Source organism: Phalacrocorax aristotelis, chromosome 1 (assembly GCF_949628215.1).
Source record: "Phalacrocorax aristotelis chromosome 1, bGulAri2.1, whole genome shotgun sequence".
Taxonomy (NCBI): domain Eukaryota; kingdom Metazoa; phylum Chordata; class Aves; order Suliformes; family Phalacrocoracidae; genus Phalacrocorax; species Phalacrocorax aristotelis.
The window spans coordinates 76,851,950-76,871,982 of NC_134276.1; the positions used below are offsets into that span (position 1 = coordinate 76,851,950).

The following is a 20,033-nucleotide window of genomic DNA, read 5'->3' on the forward strand; positions in this document are numbered from 1 at the left end:
CAGCCTGTCTGGCATCAGTGGCGGGACAGTGTCCCATGCATGGACCTTCCCTGGAGGGGACTGGACACTGTTGAAAACTGGTTTGATGAACAACTGCCAAAAGCAGGGCAGCACAGGGACAAAGCCTTGGGCTGCAGAGGAGAGCTGTCTCCAGTGGTTTCAGTCTCTCCTGCCTCTTTCCAGAACAAGGTCCACCACCAGAATCTGCTTGAGCCTCTGCTCCAGCACTGAGCAAGTTCCCACTAGCTCTCATCCGCTCCCTTGCAAGGGGCTCTGCACTACTCATTGCCATTTTGGCATGCTGGCTTCCTACCAACTCCCCCAGCCCCCCGTGCCAGCCAAAATGCACATCCCTGCTGAAGCCAAGAACAGTGTGCAACTTCCCAGCCAAAGCTCTGGGCTGTGCTACCCTCCCTCCCCTACCTAAAAAAATCTGGTGACCCAACACTGATCTTATCAAGCAACAGCACGTGTGCAGGTAGGAGGGGAGAGGCTCAGCCCCAGACATGCATATCAACTTCATCTGCCTCTCTGCTCCCTAATTTTCTTACCCTGCCACTCTAGCTGCTTTGAGTCTGAATCTCATGAGATCTCACTCTGCATCTTGCAGGCATCTGCCAGTCACATGCCTGGCTCACCCTTCCCTTACTCCTGAGGCCAGTTTCCTTATGGGGCCACGATCCATGGCTCTAAGGCTCCCACCAGCTTCCCCATTCTCTCTTCAATATCAATCAGATGTGACACAGGGGTAGATGAGAATTAATTTGTACAAGTTACGTCAAAGTGGGTGGCCAGACAGAAGGCAGAGGTTCCAATCACATCCCCACCGGCTGGGGGGAATAACTCTTATCTCTGTTAACAGTAAACTCGCAAAAAAGACATTAGTGAAGAATTCCCTCACTGCAAGAAAAGGTTCAATCAGTTTGTGCACAACAGAGACTCTAGTCCTCAAGATAAGGACTCAATCCTCATGAATTGTGTGGTGTCTAGGCACTTGCAAACTCTGACTGACATATCTCCTTATAGTTCAAACACACCTAATGCCTCTCTTGGCCCTCACTACCCACCCTAGCTCCCTCCCCTCATATTTGTTCTTCTATGAATTTCCCAATATTGATCAAGAATATATGCTACACTCAAATTATGTTAAAAGTTCTTTCAATCAGCAAACACAAATGTATTGCCATCAGGTTTTCCCCCCATCCTAATGGTTCCCATCTGACAGTCCTGTTTCCCCACATCAGCTCTTCACTCCATCTTCTGCTGTCTCTCCCTCAAAACCTGCCAGCCTCAACCACCTGTCTTTTATTTCAGTTCTCCACACCAAAGCTTCTCATATAAATCTGCCCCTCTTGGAAGTTACAGTCTTGTTCCATCTGCATACAAACTGGACTCCTTCCTCTTCCATGCTACAGGTTTTGTAACTATGCCTAAAAATGGAAGAACCAGCTCTTCAAGAGAGATGTGGTCACCAGCTAGTTGAGGTCAACAGCTACATCAGCTCACCAGCCATGGCTGGTGAGACCTTTAGGTCCTGAGAGTGCTGAAATCACGTCCCAGCTCCACAGCCACATTCCAACTGAATATCAGGGTAAAACCCAGACACCCATCACCTCCCATCCACTTCTCCCCACCCCACAGTCTGCTTTTTATGGGACATAAACTTGTCACGGAGATCATGGAGGACCCAGGCCCCCAGTCTGGACAGTGGAGAGAGCAGGAGGAGCCTGAAGTGCCCATCTACAGTGCCGATCTCCACCCCAGCTCAGAGGCAGACACAGGGAGCAGAGGGGATGCAGGTGCCCAGCCTCCCTGCCGATGCCCTTGCCTGCACGCAGTACTTCCCACCACGGCTCAGGGTTGTGACTCCAGCAGAAAGACCTCCTCAGTCTCAACACAGGATATGCTTGGTACAGGCAAAATCTTTAGCACTTAAAATCTAAAAGATGGTTTTCAAACTGCAGTGCTTAGCAGGCTACTGATTCAACCCAGCATGGGAATATTCCATGGTTGGCAAAAGGTGCATCTCCCTTTGACACAAAGGCAGCATCTTGCCTGCATTCGAGTCCCCGTTCCAAACTGTGATAACACCAGAGACCTTCTAAAGAAACTTGACATAATTTTTGACATTTAAAAAAATAAAGCCACCCCAAGATGTTTTTATTATCATTCCTGGAAACAGATGAACTCTTTTATCTGGCGTTACAAAAAATTAAATAAAATAAATTAGCCTTAGGCAAATGCTTGGCATGGAAATTCTTAGCCCAAACATTAAAAGTTTGGCTAACTAGTAAAGAACTGAAAATTGAGTAACGTCTACTGCTAGTGCTCCCAGACCCACCTATAATGCTCACAAGGGAGAACTGGACTGTATTAGCTGTGCCAAAGAAGATAAAGCAATGCATCTTTCCACTGAAGGCAAGCTCTTAGTTTATGAGTAGGTTAAGGAAAAAACAAAGATAAGAATGTAGATGATCCACATTCAAAGACTATGAGAACAACAACAAAATCTTGGTAGGTTCAGCACAAAACTGAACAGGCTGCAATACCTCCTTAAGAACAGAGACACTTTCTGATTCAATGTCACGCTGCTACACAGGGAACACACATAGCGCAGGCTAGCTCCCTGGAAAATGTGTCAGTTAAAAAAAGAAAATATGATCCACAACTGAGGTTTTGTTTTCACACTAAGATAAATCAGAGCATTCATAATTGGGTCTGGCTGGAAAAAAAAAAAAAAAAACCACCCACAAAAAAACCCAAAACAAACAAAAAAAACCCACCACCAAAACCACAAAAACTTTGTTTCCTAAAAATATGCTCAGTAAGTATTTGGTTGGCACAATGGTGAGTTATCCCACTCACAATCAGAAAGTAGGAAAGTCAGTGACAGCTTTCTAATTCAATAGGAAGTTCTCTTAAAAGTAATATATCTTGTTTTGCAACGTGTAAAAAAAAACATTTCTACCTAAAAGCTATGAAAGGATTAGGTAAGAATAAAACATGGCTCACTCACACTTCTCAGAAAAGCCAGTGGCAAATGTTCCACACACTTAAGAAGAATCAGTTGGGTTTCCTAATCCATCAATAGCTGAATTTTGTATCTGTCTTCCACTGATAAAACATTCACATTCAGGACATAAAAGCAAATGGGTCAAGAACCTGCAGCATGTGGAGCCTGAGATATCTTCCTTTTCACAGAGTGTCTGATATCACAGATGCAGGAAAAGCTTTGGAAATAATTAAGAAGACAAAGATAATATCAAACAGAAGTCAGGATTTTCATGAATGAAATCCTTACTGTTTGAAAGTCAGAAGTAGCCTAAAGTTATTCTTCTAACTTATTAGTTCTCCTAATAAAAAATAAAAAGAAATCTGATATCTTTATATAGGATACATATCATCCTGGCAGACAACAATGCTACTTAAGTATAATAAAAGCTCCAGCTGATGGCTGATGCTAAAAATCTGGGTGCTAGGTAAATGCTGGCATTGCACAATCCTTGGTTGCTCTGAACAAGCTGGGCTGGATACCATCAGCAAAATCACAGTGCTCTGACACAGGTGCCCAGACCAGTTACTCTCAGTACCCAAGGCACCTACTACCTGTAAAGAGCAGTGTGTGATCAGCCAGCCTCCCCATACTTTCCAGTCATGTCTCTTCTAAAGATTATCTCTTCTGAAAAATCTGAGTAAATGCCATGCAATGAACTTCAAAAAATATGGCTCTGAGAATATCTTCTCATTTTAGAACACATTAAAGCTGCATGTTAGTGTCCTTACGCATCATCTAGTTTTGCCCATCATCCATGCAATATCAGTTTTAAGCCAATCCCCCCATCCCCGCAAACTACCTTTTCCAGCTCTAAACATCTCCCAAAGGCCCAGCTCTTCCGTGATGTCTAGTATCTATCATCCATTACATACAGGTAAAGGGCCACTTGCCCTTCTGCTTGTCGTCCTCTCTTGTTCTTCTTGTCCCTCTACTCCTTTTCCATCTCAGCTTTGCTTACATATTGCCCTAACTTCTCTTTGAGGAATGATAAAGATGAAGGTTGATGCTGTAATGAAGACACTGGAATGAGATTCATGAGATATCAGATCCTGAGTTCACCACAGCCTTCCTGTGTGGCTGGAGGAGAAGCGTTATTTTTGATGAAATCCAAGTTCCACTGGAGTCAACAGCAACCCTCCTCACTAACTTTCCCCCAAGGCCTTCTCTAGTGAATTTCCACTTCTCTGGGGTGTCTCTCCTTTAGTCTGTAGCTGCTATAGAGAGGGGAGCTGGCCCTTATCTAATCCAGTGGGACAGGATCTTTTCATAGATCCCACTGTGATAATGCAGTGTAACTATAGTGAAACCTAATTAATCAATAATACCTGTAAATAGGTAGGTACCTATAAAATTGCTTTTATTTGATATATCCTTTTCTTCCCACCCCTCAAATCTCACACTTCTTCTGAAGATCTGATCCTGCAAATACTCAAACACAAGAATAATTTAATATGTGATCAACCATGACAGCATCCATGGGACTACTCAAATGGCTCCCTACAAAGGATTATGGCTGAACTGCACATGGCTGAACTGTGTGTAGGTAACACACAAAAATATATATATATTTCACATACTTACCTACTGATACAGCTTTTACTGTGCCCTAGGAACTAAAGAGGGAAGCTTACAGAGACTTATTTCTCAGATGATCCACAAAGTATGAAATATGAACATCTGAATTAGCCAGCAGTTCAGAAATATTGATTTTAAATTGGCTTAGACAGGCTTCAACCTGAAATATATTAACTGTAATCTGTCTACAACAGGCTAATAACGTCCTGAAATCTCTAAGTTCTCTTTTTGTGTTTGTGTGCATGCCAAGGAATATACTAAATGTCCTCACCATTTTCCCCCTCTCCTTTCCTAACCTGTAGCCAAAATCACAAACCATTCAATGAACTGCAGCAGAGACGGTAGCTGGTATTTCGTTGTTAATGAGTTAGACCGTGCATGTTTGGTATCCATAAGTATCCTGTTATCACTGAAGATGTGATTTTGACGTTAGCCCTCTTGGTTTAAAGATAATTAAGTACTGTAAACAATGTATAAGTAAAAATATTAACCACAAGGTGCTGAGAACCGTTTCTAGCATGCAGAGAAAATGACTGACTTCAGGTTAGAAAAATCCTTTCTGGCATGAAACAGTGACTACTTCTCATGGAATTTTATGAAGTGTTTTACTATCTGTCCCTTTTGCAACCACAGGAAGATAGCAGACTTTCTAATGCATCTCAACAGCAATACCATTTTAATGAAAGTATTAAGTAATTACACTAGTCTACATGCTGTAATTTGCTAAATGCTTTTCAACTGTACACAGTTCTTTTCAAAAACAAAAAAAATGGCACCAATTGCTAATTGGCAGACTAGAAGACATATTCTTCTGACCTTCTGTCAGATTAAGTTTTCTAAACTGCTTGTACTCCATCCATCTTTCTGTGGCTCATAGTTCAGCCATTTAGCTAACTTTCTTTTTTCACAGAAAATGAATCTGTTTTCTGTTTCATAGCATTTTTTTTCTTTTTAGCACTAGCACTAGCACATCCTTTTTTAAAAAAATGTTTATGTAATACTCTATTTGCATATTTAATATGTTTTGCTTATTTTAAAAACCAAGAGCTGAGCATGCACATTACCAATGCAGAAAGCATAGGAATGGAACAACAGGCCTTTATTTGTCAGCTGAAATAATGCGTGCATTCAACCAAATTTTTCCTTTTAAATTAGAAATTAGAAAGTTAAATGTATATGCTAAAATCAGCTATAACAAAAAGAAAGGTGACTCTAGTGCACTAATCACCATTTTGAACACCCTGAATGTTCACATAAGACTTCTTGAAGTGCCTGAATCAGTTGGATACGTAAACCTTATTGAAATTTTTGTGGGACCTGGGCCTCTAGCTCTAGGAGAATGCCTTGAACCTCAGGATTTTAGTATTAATTTAATTTCCAACCAGATCCTTGAGCTAGGCAAGTGATTTTTCTTAAAAATCACCAGTGACCTGGAAAACTGCTGAATTTCATAATGATCTTCAGTCAGACATGTAGTACTGATTATTTACCTAGCACAGTAATTCACGCTAAATCACCTGTGTTTAAAAATATTTTGATGTTAATTTCATAGTTTGCATTATTGTATAATGTTAGAACTTTTTTCAATTAATCTCAAAATGTTTGGGTTTTTGACAAGTTCACACAAGCCTGAAACAAATATCATATACCTTCACATACATACAGGATACATATTCATGGAGGTAAGATGTGGAAAGATCATTAATGTATAGAAATGTTTATATTAATTTAAAAGATTTCAATTTAAAGCAATTGCATAATACTAATATGGTGTGCAAAAAAAAAAAAAAAGGCAATTTAGCAGTTCTTGGCATTTTTACATTAAATGTAACAAAATTGTACAGTCCTTGATAGTAAAACGCTAGATCCTATGAAGATAGAGAGAAAAAATCTTATTAGGTTGCCAATGGTCTGATTCAGAAGTCATGAGACCCACACAAAATATGATTTTCAAAACCTAATGGAGATTTTCCATTAGCCCCAACAGTCTTTGGGTCAGACTCTTAAAAGTATGTGATTGCCTACAAAACGCATTGTGCAGATACCTGTCCCACAGGCTCTTCCCTATACGCTAAAAAATAAAAACACCTCTTCATACTAAGAATGCTAGAGCTTAAAGATCTACAAGAAATAAGAAAGTAATAGGTAATATTAAGAAACCTACTATTCTAGATGCATACGCTCAGACATAAGAAAATCAGCCATGTCATTATGAGATGTCCTGCAAGACATCTTATGGTCATGCAAAATGTCCTCCTGTTGACAACAGAGTTTTCTGACAGAAAGCGTACACGCTCACTGACAGCATGCCCGACAACTCATTCCCATCAGACATTTAAACATTGCAAGCATTGTCCTCTTCCAGGCACCCAAGCTTGTGTCCCAGAGATCAAGCAGTGAAGGCAGTGGAGCTGGCAACTGTGATGAGGCTTTTGAGTGAGTAGTGCCTCCAGCTCTGCAGTCCGTGATGGACTGAAAGTCTCTCCTTTGTGCATGGCATTACAGTGAAAAAAAAATTATAAAAAAAGTAAAGACGAAGGCAAAGGGAACAAGAAAAGCCTACCAGTTAGCCCAAACGTCAGCATTTGTCTTGGAGGTACTCAACACTGATTGAAAGCCAAGAGAAGCTGTTCAAAGGTTTTTGCATCAGGCCATTTCTCCTCCATTAGGTATGTTCACTTTCCTCTTGTGTACCAAGAAATCACTTGGGCTTTCACTATGAAACTAGTAACAAAACTAAATGCTACAGATTATTTACAAGAGCAAACAAAAAGGACTAAAAAAAAAAACATGGGAAAGACCTTTCAGAAATGGAGGCTGGTGACTTGCCAGGTAATGGTGGGAGACTAACCTAATCATATGGGAGTCTTTGCAGCAGCTTTGGACGTGATCACTTCAGTGATTCTGTTAAAGATTCAGCAAAAAGCAGAGTTGGACCCTTCATTTCATTGTAGTTTCTAACAGAATTTTCTCAAAAACAGATTTCTCTTGCCAACTGTATTTGGTAACCAAGCGTAAGTGAAATCAAATGCCCTTCTTGCAGGACACAGAAATATAGACTGATTCAAGCAAATATTAGCCTGAAGCTTCTTTCTTAAAAGAAGCTTTGGGCCTACGCTCTTTGGTCTCATAACATATTAGGCACATTAGAAGATCTATTTTCATATAACTTCGTTTCTTGATTAAGAAAACATATTTAACTGCAGTTTTCATTCATCCTGCTTCAGCAGCAGCTAGGGCAGAACAAAATCCTTTATTCAAGAGGGATTTCCAGCTGGACTGTTGTTTCAGACCCATCACTTCTCCCACAAGGTGCCCCCAAGCGCCTGCTGCACAGTCCTGGCTTTGCTCATGCGGACAACAGGGGATGCCTGACATGTGCATAGATCTCAAAACCTTTTTTTCCACAAGATGCTGTTTCTTCATATAGTGTTGTTCCTATCTGTGTAACAGTTTGTACTCTCCATCTTTAAAAGCAGGCTGTAAAACTGGAAAGGTTTTGTAACCAGGATTAAATATACACTACCTTTAATTATTGCACAATTAAAATACTAATCGTAGGCTTTTTTGACTAATCAAATAAAAATGAACATTTAATTGAACATTTAATGAATGTTTCATATCAATCAGGAAATAAAATACTCTTGAATTTTTATTGCAATATTTGCTTGCGTTGCTAAGAGCTCTTTCAAGCATCAATGAATGTAACAAACCCATTTATTTACAGCACGTTTGCCCTCATAGGACGGAAGGGTGCACAGAAAATAGAAAATGTTTCTTGGGATGTCTTAATAAAAATACATGCAAATAATTGGGAAAACAAGAACAGCGGCATATAACAGGAGAAAACTTCTAAAAGAAGCCTAAATTGTTGCTGGTGGGTTTTTCCCCTAGTTAAATAGGCAGGTGAAAATTCCCCTTTAGGAAAGTGTATGCGGAGTATGCAGCGTTTTTGGAGGAAAATTATTGTATGGGCTGGTTTCCAAAAATACTGTGGCTATAAAAAGTAATTAGATGGCAAGTCTGTGAATAACAAAAGTTAAAATCCCTAAGAGTAATGAGATTCATTTGATAATTGTATGAATGCAAGATAAATGCTGTCCTTTTAATTTGTTCTCTGACCACTGAGGACACAGCAATATGGACAACTTCCCAGCAGCACCTTGACCTAAACAGTGACTGCTCTGAGGTCACTGGATAATTTGCTAGATTATATTTCAGATAGATTAATCCCTCAACCCAGCTCACCAGGCAGCCACAGTAAATGCATGTGTTCACACAGAGAAAAGTATAAGGGGAGAGAAAGTAAATGAAGGTGAAAGGACAGGCTTTCTACAGACTTAAAGTACAACTTTACTTTCCTTTTTTTTTTTTTTTTTTATTAGGGATGCTCAGATTCTTGTGCAGTTGCATGATTTTTAGTGCTGGAGAGCTACAAAACACAGCAAAGGAACAAGACTTGCAACAACATCACAAGCAGGGGTGGCACTGAAGTGTTCAGTCTGCTCAGCTGAAAATCTCTCCAAAAATGCAATTTAACTCCTAGAAAGACATCCCTGCTACTGCAGCCATATTGTGACCTGCTGTATGGTTCAGATAATCAGTTTGAAATGTGGAGTGATAGACAAGAGCCCCATTTGTCACATCTTCCCCTGCAGATATGTGAAGAAAAAAACAGAACTCACCATTATTCACCAGGACATGGAGTGGACAATTCTTTGCTCTAAACCGCTGCACAAATTGCCGTATAGACTTCATGGAAGCCAAATCACAGTATAAAAACTCCACTGGGAGAGAAGAAGAGATGAACAAAACCAGAGTTAAGTCAGTTACAATGATATAAAACCACACTCATAGACATCAACAAGGACTCCTGTGGTAATGTCACCAGGAAAGTAAAGACTCTAAAAGTAAACCCAGCTTTTGAGGATTATGGGTGAAGCTGGTCCCAGAAGGTTCCTTCTTTCTCCTTCCTTCATTTCTATTTTGAAATGATTGATTCTTCATGGAGCAAATATGAGGAATGCTGCTGCCAGGAGGTGAAGAAGGGTAATAAACAGAGCAAATATGTCCCAGTCCTACTGTTTTTACTACTGTTACCATTTAGGAAGAGGGGCTACAGCTCTTCAGCGCTGAGATGAACAAGACGTGGGAGCTGGAAATCAAATGGGGAGAGGAGAAGCCACATTGGGCACCACAATGTTTCCCTGTGTTTCTGATGCCAAATACGCTGCCCTATGTTTTTTTCCAGATCATCTGCTGAGTGTCTGTGGCCCAAAGAGTGATGGAGCCTGACAACACGTTATCAACCAAAGCTTTTTTGAGGCAGTAGGAAAGATGAGCAACAGAATGCCCATATGACAACTCATCTGATCATTGATAGCAAACGTGACATCATAAGTGATGCTGTGGCTTTACTGGACATCCAAGGACACTTGGCGTCTGGGTCACCTGGCAGCAACAACCAGTCACGTAAATGCCTTTTGAATGCGGGTAAGAGTCACGCCGCCCCTTGGCTCCAGCGGTGGCAGTGTGATCTGAGAGGATCGTACTTCACATGGATACTCCAGGCAGCATCCTGACTACGCTGCTGATGCTGGTCAAGGGGCAGGGTGGCAGGGGACAGTGGGTGGGCAGTCTGCCTACACCAGTGATGTTGGTCAAGGGGCAGGGTGTCACTGTCTCAAAATATATTTAATGCTGGTATGTTTTTGTTTCCAAGAAAACGTGCTTCTAACAACAGCATCCTTTGTTCAAAGCATTAGTCAGCCATCGACCTTCACTACATCACTACAAAATTAATTAATTAAAATAAAAAAGATTACTTAAAACCCCAAATATAAACCCACCAGGTCTGAAAATTATCCTTCTATCACAGTTGTTCAGCTTTCACCCCCTGACTCTTACAGCACTGCTTCATTGGTTGCCTTGCCTTGCATGACGGCCATGACCAGGGTTATGAAATGAAAACAAGCGGTGTCCCCCACAACATCAGTAGCTATCCCCACACAAAAAAATCCAAATTCTTTTGCAATTCTGCAAAGGGGAAAAAGAAAGAAAATTGTGACCTCCTCCACCTGTTCTAGCCTTTTAGAAAGTATACATATTGCATGCCAGGCTTTTGGTTTGTTTCTGCATTAGCTATGTTTTAAGCAAGAAAATGTGAGTCCTTACTGTCCAGTTTAATTACAACAAAATGCCAGATTTCCTGAGCTGTGGCAGCCTCTGCACAGGAGCCCAGTCCCCAGGCTGATTTCAGCCATGACAACTGAGGACTGGGGGTCGGGGCCCTCACTGAATTTTCCTTGCTCCACTCCGCCCTCCCACCTCGCGGGCTGAGGGCTGTTCCCCTGTGCTCTGTGGGAAGGAACAGCCACCCACTTCCTTTCACATGGCTTCCCCAACCTCCTCCTATGAAAGAAACAACCTTTAAAAGAAAGGAAAATTTAAAATATACAGTTCTTCGCACACGCTAAGGAAAGCCTTTCTGACAAGAACTTTAAACTATTGGGTAAACAGGCTCCTGCACAGGTTGCAGTAAAAGATCTTTCCCATTACTCTTTGCCCTGGTCCATCAGTGATGTTCACCAAACCATTTCAGCCTGTCACAACTGAGGCTGTAAGCTATAATGCTTCTTTACAGTGTACAGTAAGAGTTTAGGAAGACCTGCAGGCACAACAACAAGCTAAATAACAAAAGATAATCACGGCTTTTATTAAAATCCTTTCCAGAAGAACAGTTCCTTAAGTTCCCTTCAGTTTTACACAATACAGGGCTTTAATAATCCTTATATATTTTGAACTTAGACAGTATTAATCCTCTGAAATTGTCTTAGTGAATTTATATGAACTACACAGTGGTCTTTTCCATTAAAAAAAAAAAAAAAAGCAAGGTTAGGTTCCAGTTTTAAGATAATGTAAATACATTTTTTTTGCAAAGGCTGAAAAGTCATACCATTTAAACGACACTGGCCCATGAATAACACTGGACAATTTCTTGAGCTCCCTATATATCTTTAGGGCGTCTGCAATTTTGTTTAATTTCACTTATGTCATGCATCTGGAGGTAGTAAGGAAATGCAAAAGTTATTAAGTACTGTAAAAGAAGAGAGCTGTTCAGGTCATACCTCTTGTGGCTTAGCAGCTATATAAAGCCGCATGAACGGCACTGTAATTGCTCAGATGAACAAAACCTCGTTGAACTATCTTACTAGTAACTAGAGCAACAACAAATGGAGTAAAGACCTAGGCGAAGCTTTATGCTGACTCTGCTGTTGCTCTACTTCTCCAGGCAGCTTATCAAGAAAAGAGATTAGGAAAAGCATAATCAGCTTCTTAGGAGGCAGCTACTCATGATGCCAGTGGAAAAGTCCCTTTCCATACAACATATTCATCTTGGTAGAGAAGGCATTGGACTTTCCTTAGCTGCAGCATTTTGTGGCGCAGTGCAAAGTCCAACCACCTCTTTACCACCCGTAAGGAAGGTGGCAACATTATTGACTATCCTGGATTTTGCTAATGACACTAAACGTGCAAGGAAAGCAGGCCCCTGAGGACATTCACTGAGCTAAATTTTAATCTCTCCCCTCATCTGACCTCGGAATTGTCCTTTTCTGCATTGCCAGCTACAATGGCAGCTAGATAACCAGTGTGCCAAGGTGAGTGGTTTTCAGGCTGACCGGTACAATCCCATCCTTTGTGGGAATTAACTTTTTCCTACCTCTGTCTGATCTCCCCTCCCTTAATTTTGTAGTTTTGCAGAGCAACTGCTGTCCTTCATTATGACTTGCACAGTGCCCAGAGTAATGGCATACTAGGCCAAGGCTATCATTACTAAGCTTATTTATTTGCTTACTCGGGAAGCGTGTCATCATATTCAGTATTTGTAAAGCACTTGCCATCAAAAGATCAGAACATGCTTTGGAAAGGAAAACAAACAAACAAATCAAACCCCAAACTTTTTTTTGCTCACGGGGCAGAAACATTAATGGCCAAAGTCCTTGTTCATGCTTATTCGTGCGTGGCAGCTCTTTGCCAGGGAGGCGGTCTCATTGGCGCAAGCATTGTGCCAAATGAGGTGCCGTTCCACTTGAGAAAGAGTGCCAAAACATGGCTCCAAGTCATGTGCTGAGTCAGTGGCAGGGCTGTGAACAGAAACCCAGTTTGTTCTTTGTCCCATGGTCCAAGTATTTGATTTTTTTACAGCAGTGTACTGAAGAATTACACATCTAGAAGTTAAGGACAATGGTTAGCTTTTAGAATATTTCAAAGCATGCAAAAATATACTAATCAAGCCATTTTTTAAAAATGTCTTAATGAAGACCAGTGTTTAATAATGTGAGCAAATGACCAAACCTGAACTTGAACTAGCAATGTGACTTGAATCTCTTTTCAGAAACAACGACGGCAAAAGGTTTTCTCTATGGGATAGGTATAAACAAAAAGAATAAATACGTGCAATAACAACAAACAAACTGAGACGTATGCCAAAATTAATATTTAGATAAGTTGCTTCTTACCTTTTTGGTTTGTCTGCCACTAGATTTCAAATTATTCAAGTACCTAATAACTGACAATAGTGATTATTATGCTTTTGAGTTTACTAGTGTGTTTTCAAAACTAACTGGTTCCTTTGATTTGCTGTATGCCGTTAAGAACAAAAAATGGTGAATAGAATCTACATATAGAATATCTGCAGCTAATGCTACTGAAGTACTCTGTTTTCTAACTCTATCCCATTTTATTTCTCCTTCTCCTATACTTCCCCTTGGTTTCATGTACTTCTAGAATGACAGGCATGGCTGTATTTCTTTCTTCTAGTGGATATGTTCTTTGTTCTTAGCTAAGTAATCTTTCTAATGAAAGCAAGTGAGTACATAATTGTCAGACACTGGCTAAAATATTCACTGTTAAAAATATTTTACTATTATTTTATTGTAATTTGATGACTCAGTTGTCAGAAAGTTATTAGCTAATAAAATACAAAAGGAGCATAATTTTCCAAAAGACAGCTAGAGTCACTTATGCTATTATTCACATATGAATAGATTTGTATATGATGGTGCTACAATTGCTGCTTTGCCTAATTGCTTTCTTTCAAACATGTTTCTGCCTGGTGCAGCATCTTTTCAGTAACAGAGAAGTCGGTGTGATGTTTCTCAGGCTGCTCCTCAATAAGGCCGTATGAATCCCAGAAAGCTACACCGGCTGACCGCACACGTCACCACTGAGCACCTGTACAGTTCAGTGCCTGTTCCTGCACTGTGAACCCTCTGCAGTTGTGGCAACTGCAGTCAGAGGACCTGAAGGACAGGCACCCAGTGTCTCTTGGAGAGCTTTCTGACACTGTGAGCCTCACAGGAGCCCAGAGGAGCCCCAGCATTAGGAGGGCCTGATACAGCCCCTGAGTGTTCACACTTCCCCAGGTTTTCCCCTTTGAGGTCAAATTCCCCATTTATGTCCATTTGTTTCTTCACACCTTTCTTTTTAACATCTAGAGTTCCCCTCCTTTGCTTTCCACGCCAGCCCACTTGACTGTGGTTGCACATTTCTTCTGCGTCTGTATCACAGAGGCATAAAAAGCATGAAAAAGGAATTTTTGTCTACTATGGAAGGAAAATTCAGAAGCAAAAAGAAGAGAAAGGTATTGCAGAGAATGATCAGGGGCTGTAACTTCTGAGATATTCCTTGATCAGCTGAACACAGGAAAATTCACCATTTGGGCTCCTGCAAAGACTATGTCACTTAGGTTTGATTTAGATCAGATTAAGATGAAATGGAGGCCACCTATCAACTACCACTTTTTCTGCATTCAACACTAACTTGTCACCCTGAAATTATTATGAACAGCTACAGCTCTATTTCAGCAGAAATCATAAGTCAGAGTCAACCTTTTTTTATTACTTATGCCAAAGCAGTTTTCCATCATGTTTTCACTTTCTTTTTTTTTGTCTTAGAAACACAAGCAGGGGATCCATTCCAGGAAAAGCTGCAACTCTGCCCAGTGTAGCAGGGAGCTGAGAAGTCATAGTTCATGGTGGAAAGAGGACTACAGAAAGGATTGCTTTGCCTGCTCCCATTTCCCATCTATCCAATCTCTGAAGATACCAGCAGGAAGAGTTACTTTTCCAGCAAGGCACAAAGAATGGTTCCTAGAGAAGATAATAAAAAATGGTGCTCAGTAGTCACATATTCATGCTCAAAAACGTGTTGCAAAAGCTCCACACAGGTGCACTGCTCTCTGGCTGCCGCATCTCCACACAGGGCAGTGAGGAATTTGGCCTATCATCTGCTGTTCTGCCTCACAGACTTATACTCTGGCATCTGCACAGCAGCAAGAAGAAATGTTGTCCTGCTCAGGCAAGAATGGAACATGCTTCTGACCACCTGGACAATGCTCAGAGATGTTTTTTTATCAGAAAGTGCTCTTCATGAGGCAATTATCTACCGATAGATGCTGCATTGCAGAGCTGGAGAAGCTCTGTCAGGAAGGAGGCAGGTGGAAATGAAGTGGAGCAAACCCCAGGAGAGAAAAAGCATGAACTGTGAGGAGGAGAAGACATAAAGCAGTACTGACTGGAGCTTCCTTCCCTTTTGTCACTGTGCTGTCCTTGCTGACACTAATAAACAGTGGCTTTCGCTGGTGCAGTCCTCAGAGACAAGCTTGGTATCTCCCTTCTCCTGTGGTCCTCTCCCCAAAGAAAGGTGTCCCAGAATCAACTAATCTTTCTCAGCAGTCTCTGCTTATCTGCTTACACATCTTCCAGCCAAAACAAAAGTTGTTCTCAATCAAAACAGGACTACCAAGGGAGGGGAATGAACTTTGGGAAATTCTGACCAGATGAGCTCAAAACTGTGGGCATCACATGACAACACTGTGAGTGGAAAATGCAAAAGTGCTTCTAGGCTGTTAACACAAACCCAGGGTTTATCAGTCTACAAACTGGGTATGTGTGGAAGCACACAAGCCCCCGTTGACAGAACGTGACTCCTGTTAAGAGAATTTTCCTACATTGCCTGGGACTAAAGCAAGGGTTGGGATGCAAGTTTTGCTCAGACACGCATGATGACAGAACATTGCATGGTATTCAGGACTGTAACATGCTTACTTTGAAAGGACTTCTAGGAAAACAAAAACAAACAAAAACCCACAGGTAAATAAGGCGTGTACCAGCCAACTGCATATTGAGCTCTACAATGAGACAGTCATCATAAATGCAGCAAGCACAGCGTCTCCTATTTATGCCGTGCACTTGATGACCTCTCTGGCTTCTATGCCACAGGCACTCCAGAATCTCCCCCATTCTGCATTAACAGCCAAGATTCACAGGAATTAAATATTAAATTGATTAATGCACAGAAAATCCTAATATGTGCAATCGTACCTGCGGCACTGGTTGACCCTTAATTTCAGCTGTGAATATGGTGACAGTTTGCAGAACTTTGGCTCCTAATCCTTCAAGCTATTTTACGTATGTGATTGTGAACCAAATTTTGGCCTCTTACAAGTCCCCCCCGAGTCTTCTCCTCTGTCCTTCATTAGTCTGAATAATTTTGTGGCACTTTTTCAGATCACTGATCTTTCATAGACTATTAATAGAAATAATAAACCATGGCTAAATCTAGCACAGATTTACTGTTCAAGCTGATGCTTGTGATATGCCATTGAAGAAAAAGACAGATGGAACACATCCATCTGGCAAAGTATGTGAGTGCACTGCCATGGATCAAAATAGTGAGCATATTTAAAGACATATGGTTTAGGTACGGTCATTAAAAGATACACTCACAACTTTAGTTAGACTAGTTTGTCTACAGCCTTCCAGCAGGCTAGTGAGAGCACCTAAATTCAGCTGCTCCTTTTCCAAGTCATCCATTCTAGTGCCATTAGCTTTAAAGCCAGTCTAAAGAGATTAGCTTCCTGTGCCTAATGTTAGCCTTTGTGAACAGCCTCTGTGTGTCATCGTCCAGGCTATTCAGTGAGAAAAGAGCTCTCCATTGGTGTTCATGACATAAACAGAAGTTCACACTGGGTAATTTTTTTCTCTTCCCCAGGATGGTTTGAGCATTGTCTGCTCAAAGATCTGTTATAAAAAAAGGCATTTCATGGTGCCATTTCTTAACCATGTAGCCTTAACCTATTGTACTAAGAGAAATGGGGAAAAAAGACTTCAGCTTTCTGAGAGATGCTTTCTCTCTCAGAGGTGGAAGAGTAAAATAAAAAATTAATTTGCTCTCAGAAACTGAGCAGTCTGGCTTAGCTGCTTTCAACTTCTACAACACAAGCGTGTAGCATAGTCCAGTGATACTTTAACTTGTTAAATTCAACAAACACTCCAGTAGCTCTTGTGTACTGGTTAATCAAAATAAACAAATTCCAGGGTAAGAACAGTTCCATCACTACCAGCACTTCCCATTACTGCCAAAATATCAGCTAATCGCAGGACAGCCCCCTGAATGGCTTCACAGATCAACCTGCCAGAGCACTTGGACATAACAGCAATACAAAAAGGATTAGACATGTAAAAAATATATGTAAAGTAACAGAAATGCCCATGCATGACTCTGCTAATTGCACCACCAGGTAGGATATTATTTAAATATGCTATCATTTTAGTATAGTTCATACAGACTTATAGCATGCTCTGGATTTTCCAGATATGAAAGTAGTGCTTTGCTGTATAATATTTGATGCTTTCTGTTCATTAGGCACAGGGCTTGAAAAGAACTAAGCTGCTGTCAACTTGTCAGAGTAACCTTAGGGGGGTGGCAGCAGCACAAGAGCAGTGAGATCCATATCTAGCTCCCAGGGTGAGAAAGGTTATCTCAGTTTCCCATGGGTAAAATTTCCTCCAGATTATTGGCGGGGGGAGGCTTTATTTTTTTAGAATAGCAAATACAATAATAGATACACACAGAACTTCCTCATATGTTTGCTGGGAATTAGATGCCACCTCCCTCTTCCTCCTCATGAGTTTAGGTGCTCATCACCCAGGTTTCTGACTGCAGAGAGACAAAGTCCTATGGGAAGATGTTGGTTTAGCCCACTAAACAACTGCTTAGGGAAACCCTTCTGTCATAATTTCTAGCCTCTGGTGTGCCTTCACACAGGTTGAAAGGAACTATGATTTTGGCAGCTTCATAGGCCCATTTAAAGCCCTGTGGAGAAATGGTGGGAAAATGATATGCCTGCACCAGTTTCACTCTGGGGCTGATATTTGGCAAAAAACATATGTTGCAATGGAAAAGCTTCTCATATCTCTTTTTGAGGATTGAGCAAGGCAGCCTTGATCCCGTTCACAGCTAAGTATGTTTTTGTCCCTCCACAGGGACCAGAAACAAGAGGACAGGCCCAGGTAAAATTCCTCTGCCTCACAGGGACAGAAGATCTCATAGTGAGCATCTGAAGATTCATCATTTATGGACGTAAGAGGAGATGGTTTAGAATACCCGCATTCCTATTATACACACTGTCAGATGTATTTTCCTCTTGTTCCCTGGTGAACAGATTTTTATATTAAATTTCATCTCTATATTTTGTGAATTGCAGATATGTTTCTTTTTCTTCTTGGGTGACATTTACTCCTTACAGTGGCTTATCTCTACACTATGACTTATATTTCATTTAAAACCCCAAAATATACAGCACATATGTGACACACACATAACAGTGTCCTCATATTGACACTTTCCATCAGGAATGGAACTCAAGTAAAGAGCTTTTTGGAAGTAATACAGGGTAAAGCTAGTAAGAAGATAAAAGCAAGGCTTTACAAGATGACAAAATGAAAATGTACTTCAGAGCAAGCTAGGAGCATGAGTCTTCCTAGAAAAGATGCTGAGTCTTCAACTGATTTAAACTGGTATAGTTCTGCAAAGTATATGGAGCTATCATTTGTTTCCAGTTCCTCAGCTCTGGGCTTGCACATTCCCAATGCATCTAGGGTTGCACATCTTAGAAGTTAAGATATCGAATCACTTGCATAATTTGATGATCAAGGACACATACAGGCATATGAAAGAGTACCAGTGAGGACAAAAGAATGCCCAGTTATCTTTCGCTGGCAGCCTTCTCCTTCAGAATATTTTATTAGACCTGTACCCTGACTAAAGCTTGCAACAGCACTCCTCTTGAGCTGTTCCCCTCTTGACTTGCAGAATTTATTTTCTATATAAACAGCTTACTGTTCACAAGCAAGTTTAATTTATTTATTCAAAACATTTTTCTCCAAGCTAGCCAAACCCTGTCAAACTTAGTTTAGTTTCAAATTAGCTACCTTGCTCACATCTTTACACCCCTAAATCTTGCTTCCCTCAGCCTCACTAATTTATTTATTTTTTAATGTGAAAGTCCACTTTCTTCACCTTATAAAACAAAAAAAGGAAGCCCTCACATTCCCAGTAAATTCATTTTGGAGAGAGAATCAACACGAGCTTCAGTGAAGAAGAGGCTGTTCAGAAAGTCAGGGTTTTCTAAAACAAGGCTACCTTAATTACAGGCACTCTTAGAGCCAGAATATCAGTAGAACACACTTTTTGGTTTAGTTGCTACAGTGATGAACCTCCAAATCCAATTAGCCTGCTTTTGGACTGAAATAGCTCACAGCTGATGATACCCTAGTTCCCACAGTAGCCCAGAACTGAGCTGGGCCACTTGGTCGACATCGGTGCGGGTCTGGCTTCTCCTGTCCTCTCATGGGTGTAATTATCAAGAGATGCGAAGTGGCTTGTGACCTTCAGTCTTTTAAATTTTGCCTGCTATTAACAATTTTTAAAAATAGATTAGGCCTTCTGTGCTATTTTATGGCGAGTATCAAAAGCTTCAGTCAAAACTCAGAATGCAACCAGCATGTCCTAGTCTGCTGTGCAGGAGCTTCTTTCCATAAACCAATATCAAATACATGGAGATCTGAAAAAAAATCCCTTCCAGTAGGAATGTTTGTCAGTACAGTGTCTAGGTATCTCACATGTGACATCAACTTTCGATTCCTGGCCAGACTTTAAAACCAGAGAATCATTATGTGATGGCAAAACAACTCTCCCATTGGCTACATTTCCTGAAAAGGACATGTATTTTCTGAGTACTGCTGCTTACCATTTCAAAAGCACCAAAATAAAAACCTCCAGAGTGAAGAAGTATGTTTGTAGTAAGCTTTGGTATTACCACAAAAACACCTCAGCAAATATTCTGCTCCACGCCCTCTGAAGTAACACAGAAAGGCTGATAGTGTCTCTGCTTTGTAGTACTCCAGGGACAAAAACCTTGCAGACTCAAAGGAAATAAATATAAGAAGCAGTGAATAATATTCCCAAGCTCCAGGCAAGAATCACCCTGAGTTGCCCAGAATACATCTTTTGCTCTAGACATGAGACTTACCCATAACACTGGGTAGTTCTGCAAACA

The 20,033-nt window shown here is 40.8% G+C and overlaps 1 protein-coding gene across 2 annotated transcripts in view; it reads right to left on the minus strand.

The window, feature by feature from the left end:
* Positions 1–20,033, minus strand: part of DHRSX (dehydrogenase/reductase X-linked) — a 169,592-nt gene that overhangs the window by 54,545 nt on the left and 95,014 nt on the right. Inside the window, exon 4 of one of the 2 annotated variants that reach the window (XM_075094855.1) lies at positions 9,316–9,417. The exons of the other annotated variant lie outside the window; for it this stretch is intronic. Coding sequence (XP_074950956.1) covers positions 9,316–9,417 — 102 coding nt within the window. The remainder of the gene's footprint in view (positions 1–9,315; positions 9,418–20,033) is intronic. 2 annotated transcript variants of the gene reach the window in all.